Genomic DNA, 16,937 nt, shown 5'->3' with positions numbered 1-16,937 from the left:
TCTTACTAGTGGCACTTTGTGCAAATGTAATATTTGTGATCAATAGAGTTAAATTGCAGGCGGCATGGTGGTTAGCGCTGTCACCTCACAGCAAGAAGGTCCGGGTTTGAGCCCCGTGGCCGGCGAGGGCCTTTCTGTGTGGAGTTTGCATGTTCTCCCCATGTCTGCGTGGGTTTCCTCCGGGTGCTCCGGTTTCCCCCACAGTCCAAAGACATGCAGGTTAGGTTAACTGGTGACTCTAAATTGACCGTAGGTGTGAATGGGTGTCTGTGTCTATGTGTTAGCCCTGTGATGACCTGGCGACTTGTCTAGGGTGTACCTCGCCTTTCGCCCATAGTCAGCTGGGATAGGCTCCAGTTTGCCTGCGACCCCGTAGAACAGGATAAAGCAGCTAGAGATAATGAGATGAGATTTGATATTTACCAATTATAGTAGTTTAATGCTTTTTAAAAAATATTTTAATTTAGATCCTTTTTTAGCCCAAATGCATTTGTTACAAGTCTTTGATTTATTGTACATAAAGATATACAAGAGCTTTGCTTGAAGCTGTCCAACCATGGTTAAATAAGGACTTTCCTCAGAGATTCCCATCATCTTCTTCAAGTGCCAAATCGGAGTATGATGTTGCCGACCATGTTTTTGAAACCAATTCTATCCTACGCCAACCATAACAGGTCCATAGCTTTCATACCCGTTTCCAGTGCCAGACTCTGCAGAAGGTTCTGTCTTTGTCTTCGACTTTTTCTTCCCTCCACTCTTCCTTCGATGCATAACTTTTCAATCGAGTCCTGACAACACCTTTAAAGTGTTCGACAAAGCTTGTAGCTTCTCATACTGCAACATTACTTCAAGCTTGAAAGGTCTATGGATTACAATCCCTGCTGTATACGCAGCTTTGAATCACAGTTCAAACTGGAGGCATCAGTATGTCATGCCTACACACTGCCCTCTGGCGTCACGACCGAATCCAACAGAGTGCATTACACTTACATTCACACTTTAAAAAAAAGAAGATATAGAACTCAAGGTCGTTAAAAAGGTGTTTTATTTGTGGTTAACAAAAAACAAAACCTCCCATAACTGTTGAACAAATATCAACATCCCATAACTCTGATAAATATGGCTATGAATCAGAAACAGAAAACATCAATCATAAAATCATCCATACTTTCACTATTTACACATTTATAAAGACTATTGGAGTGATTTTTAAAGACACGGCGAATTGTGCCTGGTGTAGGGTGAACATTAGATTCAGACAACAGAGCTGTTGTTAAGGGAATCCCGTTGCCGATTGGATTGTGATCTGAATAAATGTAAAAAAAAAAAACTCTTGCTTTGAGACATTGTGCACTCCCCCGTGCAGTGATAAATGTTTGACTTGAAACAAGAAGACTGCAGGGTAAATTCTCCAAAAAACAAAAGAGTATCCATCCATCCAAACTAATCTCGAAGTTGGCCTGGAGTCGACCAAACCTACTTCCCAGCACTCCTACAATAAGACGTGCTTAATGAACCCCGAAGCTTAAGATAGCAACAGCATCTGCAATGTAGATCAGTCGTTTAAAATGCTACCTTGTCTCATCATTCATTCTCGTTTAACAAAGCCTTGATGATGGACAATCAGTAAACAGCAAAAGGTCCTAGGCAAAGGGCGAGGGGAAAAAAATAAATAAAAAGAAGACTGGCAGCAAGGAGTGAAAGTAATTTAGCTTTGTCACACTAACTGCTGATTTTCATGCTTCGTTAGCTCGTATTCATTGTTATTCAGTTGAAATCCCAGAAAATCAATCCAGAAAAAGCAAATCAGGCAGGCAGACAGTTACCTGGGAGGCATCGGAGAATAAAGCGCTCAACTATGTCTGAGATTTTGGAAGTAATTTTAACAAGAAATGCTACTGATGTGCCAGGATGGTAGATTTTTTTTAAAGAAGAAAACAACAAAAGAGTGATATGAAAAGTATAAAGGATGAATCAACGAATCCCAAAGAACAGTGCCACCGTTTCCAGTCTGTTATTGGAGGTAGATCTCTCAGGAGAGTTCAGGGAAAGGGAAAGGAAAGGGTTTTTTTTCTTTATGAACTGATCTCAACCTCTTATACATTTCAATACATATTCAATATATTTAATGGGTTTTTACAATAGTGAATAAAACCAAGGATATGCAAGCATGCACTCAAAACTGGATAGGAACATCTCTTCAAAAATGGACTTTTTTTTAATTTTTAATACAATTCAAACAGTGGCTTGGTGTTAAGAGTCCTACCACAATAATGGAATTTAATTTCCTGCTGTGGCGCTTTTTTCACCCAGAGTAGGCATGTTTAAATGACTGCAAAGATCAAGGCTGAGGGTTCAGTAGTGTGTGTGTGTGTGTGTGTGTGTGTGTGTGTGTGTGTGTGTGTGTTGCCAGGCAAATCAGAGATGTACGTGTTGGCGTTAGTCCACTCCGAGAGCCCTTAGCTGTCTCTCTATCTCCTCGTCTGATATCCCATCTGCCTTGGCGGTGGAGGCGGCGGGTTTGGTTCGGGTAGCAGAGGGAGCGTGGGCCATCTGCCGAGCAAACAAGAGGGCTTAAAAACGTAATGCAAAAAACACTTTAAACGTAAATGCAACAGGAAACACAAGTGGTCAGGATGCTCGAGAGCTCAGAATATATACATATATATGATATGATATGATAGATATCCCATTAGTGAGACTGAGATAAAAGGAAACGATGCGCTGTGGTTTATTTGCTGTACATGTTTTGGATAATTATCAAAATAGCAAAAGAATCTTGTACTGTGGAAGACAGGCAAGTGGACTGGATGTCTTCTGATTTCCTGCTGATAAACGCACAGGAAAAACATGCAAAGCGATAGCATATCTTCAAAATGTTTTAAAGCGGAAAGTAGCCACTTACGTTACAGAAAAGTTAGAGTTTATAATGTTTCTCAAAATACTTTTGCCGTTATCGGAAAACAACTAACTAGCTGTCAACTTGCTTCACAGAAGTTTTACATTATAGTTACAGACAGTTATTCCATTCACATTCACTGGATAGGAACAGTCGCACACTCTGATTGGCTACTCTACTACTAGGATATCAGCTCATATACCGCGAGTAGAGAAAAACAAAATGGCAGAGCGTGTTGCTGAACCAACCGAGGACGAAATAAGAAAACAAACAAACCCCCCCCAAAAAAACAACAAAATATGGAATGAAAGTATTTGATGGTAAGAACGTATCTTTTTTATTTTTCAAGAATTATTATTATAGCATTTTTTTCACAAATTGCTCCTGACATTTCGCCGGTTTGTTTACATTCGTCATCTTTAAGCATTAAAATGTATTTTTTTTTTTTTTTTTTTTAAGACTGGTTCAAAATCGCAACACAGTTTGAAAATTACAGAACTGAAATGTCCAAGGAAGAATGAAATGAATGCCTAAAACTATTCTATACCTCGGCATGACAGCAAGACGGCACTTTGTACGAAAAAACACCACTAAAGACAATTCATGCAGCCATCGATAGGTTAAGAAGTCCGCCTAAGCAGAAATGATTTTGTCGGACATTTTGTATCAAGTTTTGATTGAATTTGCAAAAAATAAAAATGCTCCGTTTCTCAAAATCCAGTGAATGTGGATAGAATAAACAGTTATTCCACTCAATCTTGTCGTATATGGTTTATAGCTGAGTCGGTGCTATGCGCCTTGTCAACTATCAACTCATGTACGACTTGATTTCGTGGAACAACTGTTAAATGCATAAAATGTATATTCGGTCATTCTTTAATTAATTAAAACAAAGTAATTGTTGGCAAACTGCCATAGTCCAAGTGGCAGTTCTGGACGTGCTGTTATTATACTTTATTTGTTGATTATTTTCCTATAACCGGACGCTCCATGTGGTTTTATTCCATACACAACTGACAAAGATACAACAGCTACGAAGAAATGAACACATGAACCTGCAAGGTATGTTAAATTGCTAGAATCAATCACACAGGCAAGAATTTATCCAAATGAAAAATACCAACATGTACTCTTAACATCAGGGCACCAAATCCCTGCATTTTGTTTTTAAAATATACGCTCATCAGTTACTTTATTAGCGACGCCTCCTCGTTCGTGCAGTTATCCAAATCAGCCAATCGTGTGCTGCCAACCACACAATCACACACACAGATACAAGTCAAGAGCTTCAGTTAATGTTCACATCAAACATCAAAGGGGGGGGGGGGATAGTGTCAGTGAGGCTGTAGCTCATACCGGCCAGTGTGGTTGTGTACGAGTTTGAAATCTGATCAGTCTTGAAGGAGGAGTAGCGATTTTTGTGAAAAATTGCACATGACCCCTGTGTAGCCACATCCATGGCAGGTGGCGCCACCTGGTGAACAACTCTTGTTAAACTGTCTTTAGAGCCTTCTGGGTGGGTGAGTTTCAGTGAAAACATCCTGGCAGTTTATGAACAGTCGTGTTTGGTATGACGAGAGTCACCCAAAATTTTCAAAACACCCATAAAACGTAAATATGACAGGTGGCGCCACCGTCTTGACAACCTTTACACACACCCACCTGGGGAAGACCGTATAATCGGATTTCCATCAAACTCTCAATCCTGTAGGAGGAGGAGTGATTTTCATGAAATTGCACATGCCCTGCCTGGAGCCTCATCCATGGCAGATGGCACCACCTGGTGAACAACTCTTGTTGGAATATGTCTTTAGAGTCTTTTGGGTGAGTGAAAACATCCTAGCAGTTTACGAACAGTGGTGTTTGATATGAGGAGTCACCCAAAAATTTCAAACCACCCATAAAATGTTAAACATGACAGGTGGCACCACCATCTTGACAACTTTTATACAAACCAACCTGGAAAACATTCCATACGAGTTTAATCAAAATCTGATCACTCCTATAGGAGGAGTAGTGATTTTCATGAAATTACACAGGACCCCTGTGTAGCCGCATCCATGGTAGGTGGCGCCACCTGGTGAACAATTGTTGTTGGAATATGTCTTTAGAGTCTTCTGGGTGGGTGAGTTTCAGTGAAAACATCCTAGCAGTTTACAAACAGTAGTATTTGGTGTGAAGAGAGTCACCCAAAATTTTCAAACCACCCATAAAATGTTAAATATGACCAGTGGCGCCACCATCTTGACAACTTTTATACATGCCAACCTGGGGAACATAGTAAGCGAGTTTGATCGAAATCTGATCACTCCTGTAGGAGGAGTAACGATTTTTGTAAATTGTGGATGGACAAGACGTGATTGCATAAGCTCATCCGGCCTGGCCTGCAGCTAAAAAAAAAAAAAAAAGGACGGGATCTCTGACAGACACAACAGCAGAGCGATAGTTCTGAAGGTGGAAACACCTTGTTGATGAGGGAGATCAGAGGAGAAAGGCCAGATTAGTTTGAGGAAGGCTATGGTATATTTAAATAAGCACTCTTTACAAACATGGTGAGCAGAAAAGCAACTCGGAATCCACATGACGAACCTTGAGTTGGACTCCAGAAACTGGACATTGGCATTTTTCCGTATTCTGATGTTTGATGTGCACGTTAACTGAAGCTCTTGACCTGTATCTGCATGATTTTATACACCGTGCCGCTGCCACATGATTGGCTGATTGGATATTTCCAAGACTGAGCAGGTGCGTGTGTGTGTTGTTTAGTACGAGTAGTATACATAGTATGTAAATTCTATGGACACTAAAAATGACAGACTGCTCCTTTAATTAAAAAAAAATAATAATAATAAAAATCTTGTGGTTATATACACCGAATTAATGAATTTATTTAAATCTCAGCCGTGTGCGAAACACATCGCTCTCACCTTCCCCGAGATCTCGATGCCAATCTCATCCAGCACCTGGTTCACAATGTCCTGAGATTCTTCCTCGTCTCCTGAGTCCTCGAACAGATCGTCCAGTGTGTCGTTAACTGAGAAGATGAGAAAAAGAAAAAACAACAACAACCCGGGATCATTATGTTCTACGGCTAATGTCGGATTCCACCCGATCGATACCCTTTAAATGAGTCCTCTGATCCGTGAAGAGGTTTTAACCATTAAAAATTGAAGGGAAATACTTACTCATCTCTTCAGTCATCTCCATCTTTGCTGTTTCTTTCTGGAAGTTCTGCATCGTCTGTAAAGTCTTCTGAGGATCCATTTTCTTATTGACTGCCTGCATCGTCTGGATAAACCCATGGAATGAGCAGACGGAATTAAAATGTAATGGTAATGAGCCGTTATACTGAAATATCTACCGTTAAGACTGTTAATGATGAACACCTAATAAATACATATGTGAACTATTTGATGTGCTGCCCCATACTTTAGCGGTGGTGCCCATGGCTCCTGCCATCTTCATCTGCGAGTGCATGAGTTTGGTCTGAGTGGACATAGATGTGACTTTGGAGCTGACGGCGTACGTCCTGGTCTTCTGTTTTCTCAGCTGGACCAGCTGTTTGGCCAGGATCTTGCACGCCTCCTTGTTCCCTGATTTGGCCATCTTCTTGATCTCCAGCTCCTGTTCCAGCAAGAAGAAATGCAACAGTTACAGTATGTATACAGTTTGAGTATATTCACTACATAGTGACTGTTGGACCACTTCATGCTATTCCACAACTGAAATCTTGACTCTGATTGGTCAGAATCTATTTGTTGATTTATTTTCTCTGATGAGAGTGCTGTAAGGCAACTCACAGGTTTATATCAAACCAGAAGTCAGGAAGATTGAAAAGAAGAGAGTGGAATTAGCTTGAAAATTTGACGAGTACAACTTCCAGGTCCCTCCCTCTCCGCTGCACTCCACCCCCGCCTCCAAGCCCCTCCCTGCAGCTTGCATGTGCAGGTTAGCAACCATGGCAACAGAAAAGACCTGCGGTAGGTTTCCCAAAAGCCTCTTAACACTAAGAGCATCTTAACCAACGCTAAGAGCACCTTAACCATTTAACGATGATCTTTGTGCTATGATGCTTTTGGGAAACTCGGCACAGATAAACTGCATGGAGCGAGAGCACGGCTGCATCCAAACACACGTACTTCCATACTATTAGTACGCAGAAAGCAGTATGGGGTGTGTTTGAATACTCAGTAGGCATTTACTAGTAGTTGAACGGGACTTGGATGATCTACTACGTCTGTAGTTTGGAAACATACCACACTATGCTATCCCATAATTCAGCTGGAGACTCCGAATGACCAAAGAAGGAGGAGAAAGAGAAAATTCCCCTGGGAAGAACAGAAAGAAAATGGCTGTCCAAAGTGAAGCTGGTTGCTACTGCAGTGTACAAATGTATCAGGAATTATTGAAACATTCCTGCTGTTGCAGAAATATATACATTTTTTATTTCGTGGCATACGTGACTGTACATCATCTGTACACATCCGGGTTAGAGAACAGGCAAGATGGTGGTGGAGTACGTCCGAACTGCGTCCTTATTCCTCGCTCGCGTTCTCTTAACAACATACTACTGTAGGTACATCCACTGTCTCTTTAAGAAACTACATTTCCCATCAGCCCACTTCCGTGTTGACCTGCGTCACGCCAGGGCGGGATCACCAACGTCACATCCTACAGGAAAGCATAAGCAACGGAACACGCTTCCGCTTCCTTCTCTTTTGGCGCCGTGATCTACACGGACACAGAGGGAATCGGCCGCTCCGCTGGGCAAATAAAAAAAAGACATTTTTTTTCTTTCTTTCTTGCAAGATCCACGAGTTAGTGCGATTTCTTGTTTACCACTGGCCACGGTAAAAATCCAGAATAGCGCGATTTTGAACTCAGTGAGTTACAACCGGTTTTCATTCATTAAGTACGTACGGACTGCAGTCAAAGCAGTTAATTTGTAATTAGGAGCGAGCAGAATTCCTCCTGATTGAAGCGCTGCGCATATTACTTTGATCAGAGACTCTCTTTTCATCACGAGCGACCGCACGCCGGACTCAAGAAATTCTCTGCGCTTTCTACAGAAGCGACTCACATGCTTCACAAACGGCGAAACTCCAACGGCAGACATCTTCTCAGAACCTTGCTAGAGGCAAGATATTGAGTAAAACTTAGCAACTTTGGGCATAATTAAGCTAGTCTTAGAAATTTGCTTTTATTAAAATAGTGTGAATTTAAACCCAGGCTTATTTGTTACACTGTTAAACACGCAGCGTGTTGAATTGATGATTGTTATATTTTGTTAATCTCTCAATTGTTTTATTAGATAGGCTTTGCATGCTTCTTTATTCCTTACTAATATCCTCAATTTCATTATCACACATCTTGATCTCATCAAGATTTCAGCGGATTCAGTATTGTTATGAGCTAGTGGGTTAGCTACCGGCTAGCCCTTCGTTACTTAGAAACACGTGTTCACCAGGCCTAGCCCCACACAAACACACATTAGCAACACAAAGCTAATCTAGGCCTACCACATGCTCAAACACACTTTGGTTAGCTATTGAGGTATTTCACTCACGTGACCAAGTCATGTGATGCTGCCATTTTGGACGTCACGGCTCGAATCAGTTTGAATGCGAGGAAGGCAACAAACGAAAAACATAAAAGAAAAAGGAGCGAGATGCAGAAAACACCTTCACTATCCAGTGACGTAGGGCATTTACAGGGCGAGCAGAGGGAGAGGTATTTGCAAAAATTGAGGTTAGCAGGCTTAGAGAACGACGTTTACCTGCTTCCACCAGGATTGTTCAATGACGTACGGAAGTACACGAAGCCCTCGTCTTTACCTGACTTCGGCCCACATGATCTGTATACCTATGTCGTTAAAAACCCATCGCCATACACAGGTATTGATCTGAAAGCGTATAAGAGTTTGGATGCCTACAAATATTTTGTGTCAGGCTGGGTAACATGCCTACATCAGCGGGTCGTCCCTGGAGCCGGTGATCGCCATCTGATTACAGCTAAGGTTTGTTCACATTTTCATTTACTTTCGGTCCTCAGGATAAACAAAATGTTATTAAATGTCATTGAAATAACTTCTTAGTCTGTTGAGACATGGCCCGTTATAAATTTGCTGTTACCAGGCAATGACCAAGAACTGTATTATTAGGGTCGGTGTAGTTGTAGCAGTGTATTAGCAACTAGCTGTTAGCACTAGCTAATGTCAACAACATCGTAGCTGGTATGTTACTGTAGCAATATTTACGTTCAGTCATTTGGATGACTGTTAAAACCTTTCAGTCTCAAGTTTTTCCTTTACTGGATTTACTAGTTTACTGAGCCAGCGCGCGCTCGCCGGGAGCCAGCGCGCGCTCGCCGGGAGCCAGCGCGCGCTCGCCGGCCAAGCCGGGAGCCAGCGCGCGCTAGCTCAGTAAACTAGTAAATACAGTAAAGGAAAAACTTGAGACTGAAAGGTTTTAACAGTCATCCAAATGACTGAACGTAAATATTGCTACAGTAACATACCAGCTACTGTTGTTGACATTAGCTAGCTTGCCGTCCAAAATGGTGGACACCGGGGCGTCACGTGACCCTGTGACGTCAGGTGAAATACCTCAATACAGAGCTAGCCTTTTGTTTCGAACACATAGCAGTCCTTCCCCCACACTCACACTTTCCTTTGTTTAACTCCACGAGGTAAGGTCATTGGGCTTTAGCTAGCCACACGGCTAATTCCTTGGTCTCGTTAGCAAGCTAGGCTAACCTTTGCTCAAGCCACAAGGCCTACACCACGTGGGGACACACACACACACACACACACACACGTGGAGTTAGCTACACAAAGCTAATTCTCTTTTAAGCCACACCCACACAAGGCCTCTCACACCCACACACATACACCTCACTGTTTGTATATATTCCATCTGCTATTATCCATTTTTATCTTTGTAATAATAAATTCATTTATTATTGAAAACTGTGTCTTTATTTGTTGTGTCTAACAATCTTTGAAGTCCCCAATCTCTCAAAGAATTAAAAAAGGTGCATACAAGGTGCATACTGTATTACATTATTACAATAATGTAATACAGTAAGTGATCATAATAATTTGAGTGATTCACTTGGATGATTCACTTGGATGATTCAATTTAAATGATTCAATTTAAACGATTCAAATGAGACTGATTCAATTTAATTATTAAATTTGAAGGTTATGAGACTGATTTAATGAGATTGATCACTCAATTACCCAAATGCACCCACACTACAGTTACAGTCAAGTAGTAGGTACTTAACCTTCATTAGTACATACTGAGAATTTGGATGCAGCCTATGCATGAGGGGGAGGAGGGTCTACCCACAGCAAGTGCACAATCAGTGATTGACACTCCGTCAGACACGCCTCCGAGCTCTGATTGGTCGTTTTGTTTCCAGTCATGATGGATTCTTGCAAATGGCATTAAGAGCACTAGGTGGAGCCTGGCAAGCCTGATTTTTCCATCTACTTACTGCTGCTTTAATAAACGTAATTAATATAAATACGCAGGTGATTATAGAAAATAGCATGCGCTGATTGGTCGAGAAATTCAGACTATTTCTCAAGAATCACCTCAAGTGACTCGGCAAAATAGCGTAAATGAGGAAGAATTACAAATTCTGAAAGAAAATGCTGTTCCTAAAAAGCACTAAAGATGCTCCGAAGCTTGGTCTAAAACTATTCAAAGGTAAAGTGAGATTGTGATTTATTTTATCGATTTCAAAACAAAGCATTTTATGTGAGTCGGCGTAGATAAGCGACAAGTCTGTGCGCGCCATTATTACATTTGCATTATCCACCTCAGGCTTGACTTTGTCTCGGTTATTATGCACCGATATTCACGTCACTGAGTCATCGTCAATGATAAACTGATAACCAGGTGTCATTTTTTAAATAAATAAAGTTAGCCTTGCACATTGTGAACATTATAACTATTAATTTGTAGCAGCAATGTAAGGTGAGGTGGAGCTCCTTGGCTAGATTTAAGCACAAAGCGTTAAGGAAAAAAAAAAAAACATAATTGTGGATGGCACAGTGGTGTAGTGGTTAGCACGGTCGCCTCACAGCGAACCCAGCGGCTGGCAAGGGCCTTTCTGTGTGGAGTTTGCATGTTCTCCCCGTGTCTGCGTGGGTTTCCTCTGGGTGCTCCGGTTTCCCCCACAGTCCAAAGACATGCAGTTAGGTTAATATGGGACGGCCTTGGGCTGAGGTGCCCTTGAGCGAGGCACCTAACTCCCAACTGCTCCCCGGGCACTGTTAGCATGGCTGCCCACTGCTCTGGGTATGTGTGTGTGCTCATTGCTTCAGATGGGTTAAATGCAGAGAGGAAATTTCACAAGTGTGTGATGAATAAAGTTGTGCTTTCTTTAATGAAAAAAATATACAAAATAATAATCAATTTTGCCTGTGTAGTCACTGTTACCATTCCATAGTTGATTTTTTTTTTAAAACAATAGCATGTCCTGACGTGGCTTATTCAATGCATTGTTCTTTCTATCCATTTAGAATTAAGGCCTCTGCATGCTCTTGCGACAAGGCTTTCGCAGATAGCTTTTCGCAGACAGTTGTAATTTACCGTTGAGCAGGGAGTAATAGGTGTGCGCGATGTTATTCACCGCCACAACACAAGGGGGCGCGAAGTCGCGAAATCGCTAGGAGTAGTTGGTGGGTGTGGTTAGTGGAGTGTTTATCCTCCAGTTACTTATAATGACTAGAACTGGAGTCGTATAGATGTACATACTTCCTCGATCAACCGCTCTTCGTGCTGCTCCATCTTCGCTCGTGTTTTTAAAAATGGCGGTAGTGAAAACAAAACAAACCGGGAAAGTAGGGAAGCGGAAGTGCGTGTACAGCGGATGTAGAGTGGACCAATCAGAGCCCTCTTGTCTGCGACGCTGTCTACGAGGCTTCTGCGGTGGTCACAATTTTTGGGAGGTGCGCGCAGAGCATCTGCGAAGGTGGGGGGGCTACGCAGACGCTACCTGCGACGCCGTCTGTGAGGACTGGGTTGTCAGCATAAATTGGCCTTTACACTTCATTTGTAGAACATCCATGAAACAAACTCCCCCCGACATTAACAAAACAAAAAAGCATAGCTTGTCATGTTCAAAAAATGCTGGTAAACAAAGCCGTTCAAGTCAGAAAACTTGCTTTACAAAGCCCCGACACTGGAGACCCCTTTCAAAAAAGCGAAAGGCCTCCTCACAGAGAACTTCACGATGAGACATGTTTTTGGGTGTTGATTTGGATCATCCTCTGGAAAGCCCCTGTAATGGATTAGAATGAACGCCTGGGATTCGTCTTGCATTTGTCTGGAACCACTGTTACAGCTGTTATAGAAGATTAATCAACACCTTCTACAAGATAAAGAGAACAAGCTTAATAAACTGCTTAACCAAAGGAACTGGAATTTCAAGGGCAGAAGTTGCACAAGCTAGGAGTAAAATTAATAAACTGCTTAAAGTAGGCGTATCAGACGCTCGCTGGCCGTGCTGTGAAAACCGTCCATGCAGACGCTCATCTAATGGCGTATTCACACCTACGTTGTTTGGTCCGGACCAAACGAACCAAATTTCCCTTGGTCCGGACCTTTTGGGTTGGTCTGAATACAAACCACCGAACTCTGGTCCGGACCAAACAAGCGGACCGAGACCGAGCTGCAAGGTCGGACTCGGTCCAGACCAAAGGAACCCTGGTGCGGATCTTTTGGAGGTGTGAAAGCAGACCGGACCTAATCCGACAGTTTTGCTTTTTTGTACCTCGGGAGCTTCCATCGTTTGTCGAGCATTATGGGAAACAGAGTCTTGACACTCCACCGCAAAGTGCAAACACTGTTTCTGTTGTCAAGGGAACCTTACAACAGTCGTTCAGACCAGTGGGAGGCTAGACTACAGAGTACAAAAAATGAGTAGGGGGCAAACGTGGGCCGAGGAAGAAACGCGTACCCTTGTGGATATATGGGCAGATGTCCACATATCTGAGCTTTTGGAGAGAACACACAAAAATGCCGACGTGTTTGCTGTATTCAGTGAGAAAATGAAGGAGAAGGGGTTCACGCGCTCCCCAGAACAATGTCGGCTAAAAGTGAAGAAACTACGTCAGACTTGCATTAAAATCAGGGACATTCTTTCAAAAAGTGGCGGTACTAGCGACGCAAAAAAGAAATTCATCTATTGCGTGAAGAGCCAGAACTGTCACAACATGATGTGCGCTCATCAGCGCTATCCTCCGTAGCCGCCTTGCCCTTTGTTGTCGTCGTTGATAAATTACTTGTACAACAGCATAGTAATCGCACAATTGTGAAAACAGTAAAAAACATATAGCTTTGATGACATTAAAGAATAACAGCACGGAAAGCCTCCATGGCTACTTTTGAACTTAACGCTTTGTGCGCGTGTCGTCTCTGACCAATAGCTGAACGACCTCAGGGCGCGTGGCTTTGACGACAGATTTTGGTCCGCTTACTAAAATGTACAGTGTGAAAGCGAACCGCACCAAAATGAAAAAAACACAACAACAACATTTGGTTCGGACCAAAGCAAGTGAACTATCGAACTATCCTGGTCTGAATACACCCTAAGTTTCCAAATCTGCCACTGCTTAACTCTTCAATATTTTCTATTGTGAATATGATCATTAAAAAGCTTATAATCACTGCTTTCCATAGAAATGTATCTGGTTAAGATCTGTTCAGGACTTTGGGAGTAACGGCAGGTTGAAGTTGGTATAACAGAGTAAAAACTCTGCTTGTGTGACATCGAGAAACTTCCGGTGCTTTTTGAGTCACGGGAAAGCGGTCGGGCTCTCTCTCTCTCTTCTGATAGGTTTCCGACTGGATTACTCGTGAATATCAATCAGATAACTTTTATAGGGATGTTGTCTTGCTCTCACTGTTTCTGACTCAGCAAAATTTTCCCTCAGCTAGTTTTGATGTTACGGGAGATTTTGAACTGAGTTTTCATAGCTTTACCTACTTATTTTTTCAAATCAAACTGATTCATGTAAATAAATAATTTTAGAATATAACTAGCTCTTTTGATGAAAAATATTGAGATCTTAGTGGTCAGAATGATATTAAAAAAAAAGTCAGAAATGCGAGTGTCAATTTCAATTCAATTAATTGGAATTGTTTATTGGATGTGGATCACACAGTTTATTCGAGATTCGCCTTGAAGGCTATGAATATTATCATTTATATTCTTTCATATAAACACCAGTAGGCCCTACTTAGAAATACAAAGGCCTACAGAGCACAAAGAGGGTATTAGAAATAATCTTTTATTACTTTTTTTTTTTTAAAAAGAGTGTACCAATTTAACGTGTTTACCCAATTAGCATAATTAATACTAATTTGCATAATTGGTTTTTAGTAATTTTTTAAACTTTGCATTCAGTATACAGCCATCTATGTGCCGCCAATTTCCATGTAAATATCTTGAAAAATAATTTTTTAAAAATTTATAAAGAAAAAACAACATTTGATCTCATTGGTTAATGAGGTCCATTTTGGACCATGCGATCCTCATACAGAATATTACAGCAGTTTTCTAAAAATTAAGCCGTTTTTTCGATCTCTGATTTGTAATATCTCAAGAATGGATAAATGTATTTTAATTCTGTAAAAAGTATGTTGTTCTGCATTCAGTGAAACCAGTTTCAAGCAATTTGGGTTGGATTGAAAATGTTTATAATGTCTATAAGCTTGTGTAACACATCCACATCATACAACACTGGACAACAAGGAGCTTTCACGAATGTATTTTTAGAAACTTGAGCAATATCAGATGTCCGAGTACTGGCTGATAAGATACTAACATTCCCTTGCTGACTTTCGGAAAGCAGATCATTAGATAGAACTTTATTGATCCCTTTGGGCAGGTTCCCTCAGGGAAATTAAAATTCCAGTAGCATCATTACAGGATAAACAGAGAATAGAAATAGAGAAAAACTTCTAGATAAATTAAATTAGGTATTTGCATATACAAATATAAAAAACAATAAGATATGTGGAAAAGGAGGGGAAAATATCACAGATGCTGATAACTAATATTTATTTACTGTAAATGATATTTGTTGTTTGAAAACTTACAGGTATTTACTTCTTACTCTCAACTTACATGAAAGGAACAATTAATACTATTTTAAAAAAAAAGTGCAGAAAGTACACTGATGACCGTCATCATCTCCAGATGTGTGTGTGAGAGAGAGAGAGTGAAATTATAGGATACAAAACAGGGCATCGTGCTTAATTGTGCCAAGTATGTTGTTCAACCTCAATGTGTTCTTACCTTCCCTCTCGCTGTGGATGTGAACGCAAGTCCTCATAAACACCAAAAAAATATATTTGATTGTATTTACTTGACACATGGTCCACATTTCTATCAATCCAACAACACTATGGGTGGGACACTGGATCAGAATAAATAAGGTGCGTCAGATATCAAATATCAGCTCTGATAATCGGTCGACCCCTACTTCAGCCTTGCAGAACTCCAGAGCGGATTGCTGTGCCACATTCGACAATCTGATTGGCTGTTATGTATTGGTATTTCACTCCTTGTTATATTTTTAAAAAAATATTTTCACTTGTCGCTACAGAAAATGAGATAACAAAAATGCTACACTTCAGTGTGAATGCCCTACTCGTGATTATGTAAAGCAATTGGTCTCAATCGTCTCTTGTAGCCAGGATTGTAAAATAAATTCCACTGATCGTCCCTCAGCAGAGACTTATTTAATTATTCACGTGTACATGTGTAATATTTTCTATTTATTCAAGCCATAGACATTTCTCTTCTTGAACATTCCACTGACCGGGCATGTTCGGTTCAAGTTATTATTGTTTTTGAGCGATTAAACCCATCCAGTTGAAGGGATAAGAACTCGAAACGCTCAGCGTGTTGCGATTTGCGTCAGTGTAATTGAATCAAAAGAAAAAAAAAGTTTCAGATAAAAAAAAAGTGTTTGTGATCCCAGAAATCACAAACGCTTTATCTAAGAGCATTACTGGTACCGTGAAACTCGAGGGAGGTATCTCTCACCAGTTGTTTTTCCTGTTTCTCCAGTGTGGCTCGGTCTCGCGTGATCTGCCTCTGCTGTCCTCTCAGCTCCTTATTCTGCTCCTTAATGACATCTGTAAAACAGGAACACAAATGACTCTGAGTCAACATGTCCATTACGCTGTTGTTGAGGAATTCTGATACTCAATCAGCTCAAATCACTTCCTAGCCCTTTCCTTTTGATTTCCTCTTCATTCTGTCAGAATGTTCATATTAAGAGAGCAGGAATTGTCTACTTATTAAAATATCCACCAGAAATGATTAACTTGTGTTTACAAAGGTTAATACTGACTGCCAAGAGATATAGGATAGGATTACAGACAATAAGTAATGAATTACATATAAGAAACTAAGAGATGATGATGATACTAATAATATTGCTATAACACCCAAACCAACAGTAAACACTGCACTTAGCTCACTCCATACAGCTAGTTCAAATTTAGCTTGTTTTTGTTTCCTTCATCAAAAACTTCATCATTTCGGCTGTAAACTCACCCTCCACCGTCTTCCTCTTGAACAGCGATGCCATAATAACCTAAAATATCGACCAAAGAAAAAAAAATCCTATTAAACAAACCCTTCTATCAGACTTTCTGCTACTTCTCTACCGTCTAATAAAATGACATACCAACCTATTTCCTGGTTCTGTCCCCGATAGGCGGGACAAACAGACTAACCGAAGTCTCGGATTGGTGCATATTTATGTCATGTTTTAGAATCAACCAATCAGAATCGTTCTCACGCTAAAGCATGAAGTGGAAAGGAAAATAAAGACTCTTTGTGTTCCTTATTTTTATATATATATATATATATATATATATATATATATATATATATATATATATAAATTTACTTTTTTTTTTAGATTTTACACATATATATTTATATACTTTAGCGTTTCTGCGGTATGTATGAAACAACACACAGAGCTCACTATTTTAGGGGGTTT

General features: G+C 40.7%; 1 protein-coding gene across 1 annotated transcript; it reads right to left on the bottom strand.

The window, feature by feature from the left end:
* Nucleotides 1–1,028: 1,028 nt before the first annotated feature.
* chmp2bb (charged multivesicular body protein 2Bb) lies at nucleotides 1,029–16,627 on the bottom strand. Its single transcript, XM_060899002.1, has 6 exons — nucleotides 16,484–16,627; nucleotides 15,968–16,059; nucleotides 6,329–6,523; nucleotides 6,085–6,187; nucleotides 5,827–5,933; nucleotides 1,029–2,553 (listed from the first exon to the last, which is right to left on the bottom strand). The coding sequence occupies exons 1-6, from the start codon at nucleotides 16,515–16,517 to the stop codon at nucleotides 2,440–2,442; spliced, it is 645 nt and encodes a 214-aa protein (XP_060754985.1). The 5' UTR covers nucleotides 16,518–16,627; the 3' UTR covers nucleotides 1,029–2,439.
* Between the last annotated feature and the right edge of the window lie 310 nt (nucleotides 16,628–16,937).

This window comes from Neoarius graeffei, chromosome 18 (genome assembly GCF_027579695.1).
Source record: "Neoarius graeffei isolate fNeoGra1 chromosome 18, fNeoGra1.pri, whole genome shotgun sequence".
Classification (NCBI taxonomy): domain Eukaryota; kingdom Metazoa; phylum Chordata; class Actinopteri; order Siluriformes; family Ariidae; genus Neoarius; species Neoarius graeffei.
Note: the sequence above shows the minus strand (reverse complement) of the source record. Positions and strands in the feature narration are given on the sequence as shown.

Excerpts from the sequence above, each read along its gene's own strand:
- chmp2bb (XM_060899002.1), bottom strand. The coding sequence starts at position 16,517 with ATGGCATCGCTGTTCAAGAGGAAGACGGTGGAGG. Across the intron at positions 6,188-6,328 it reads CCATGGGCACCACCGCTAAA|ACGATGCAGGCAGTCAATAA; the intron begins GTATGGGGCAGC and ends GGGTTTATCCAG. Across the intron at positions 5,934-6,084 it reads GGAGATGACTGAAGAGATGA|TTAACGACACACTGGACGAT; the intron begins GTAAGTATTTCC and ends TCATCTTCTCAG.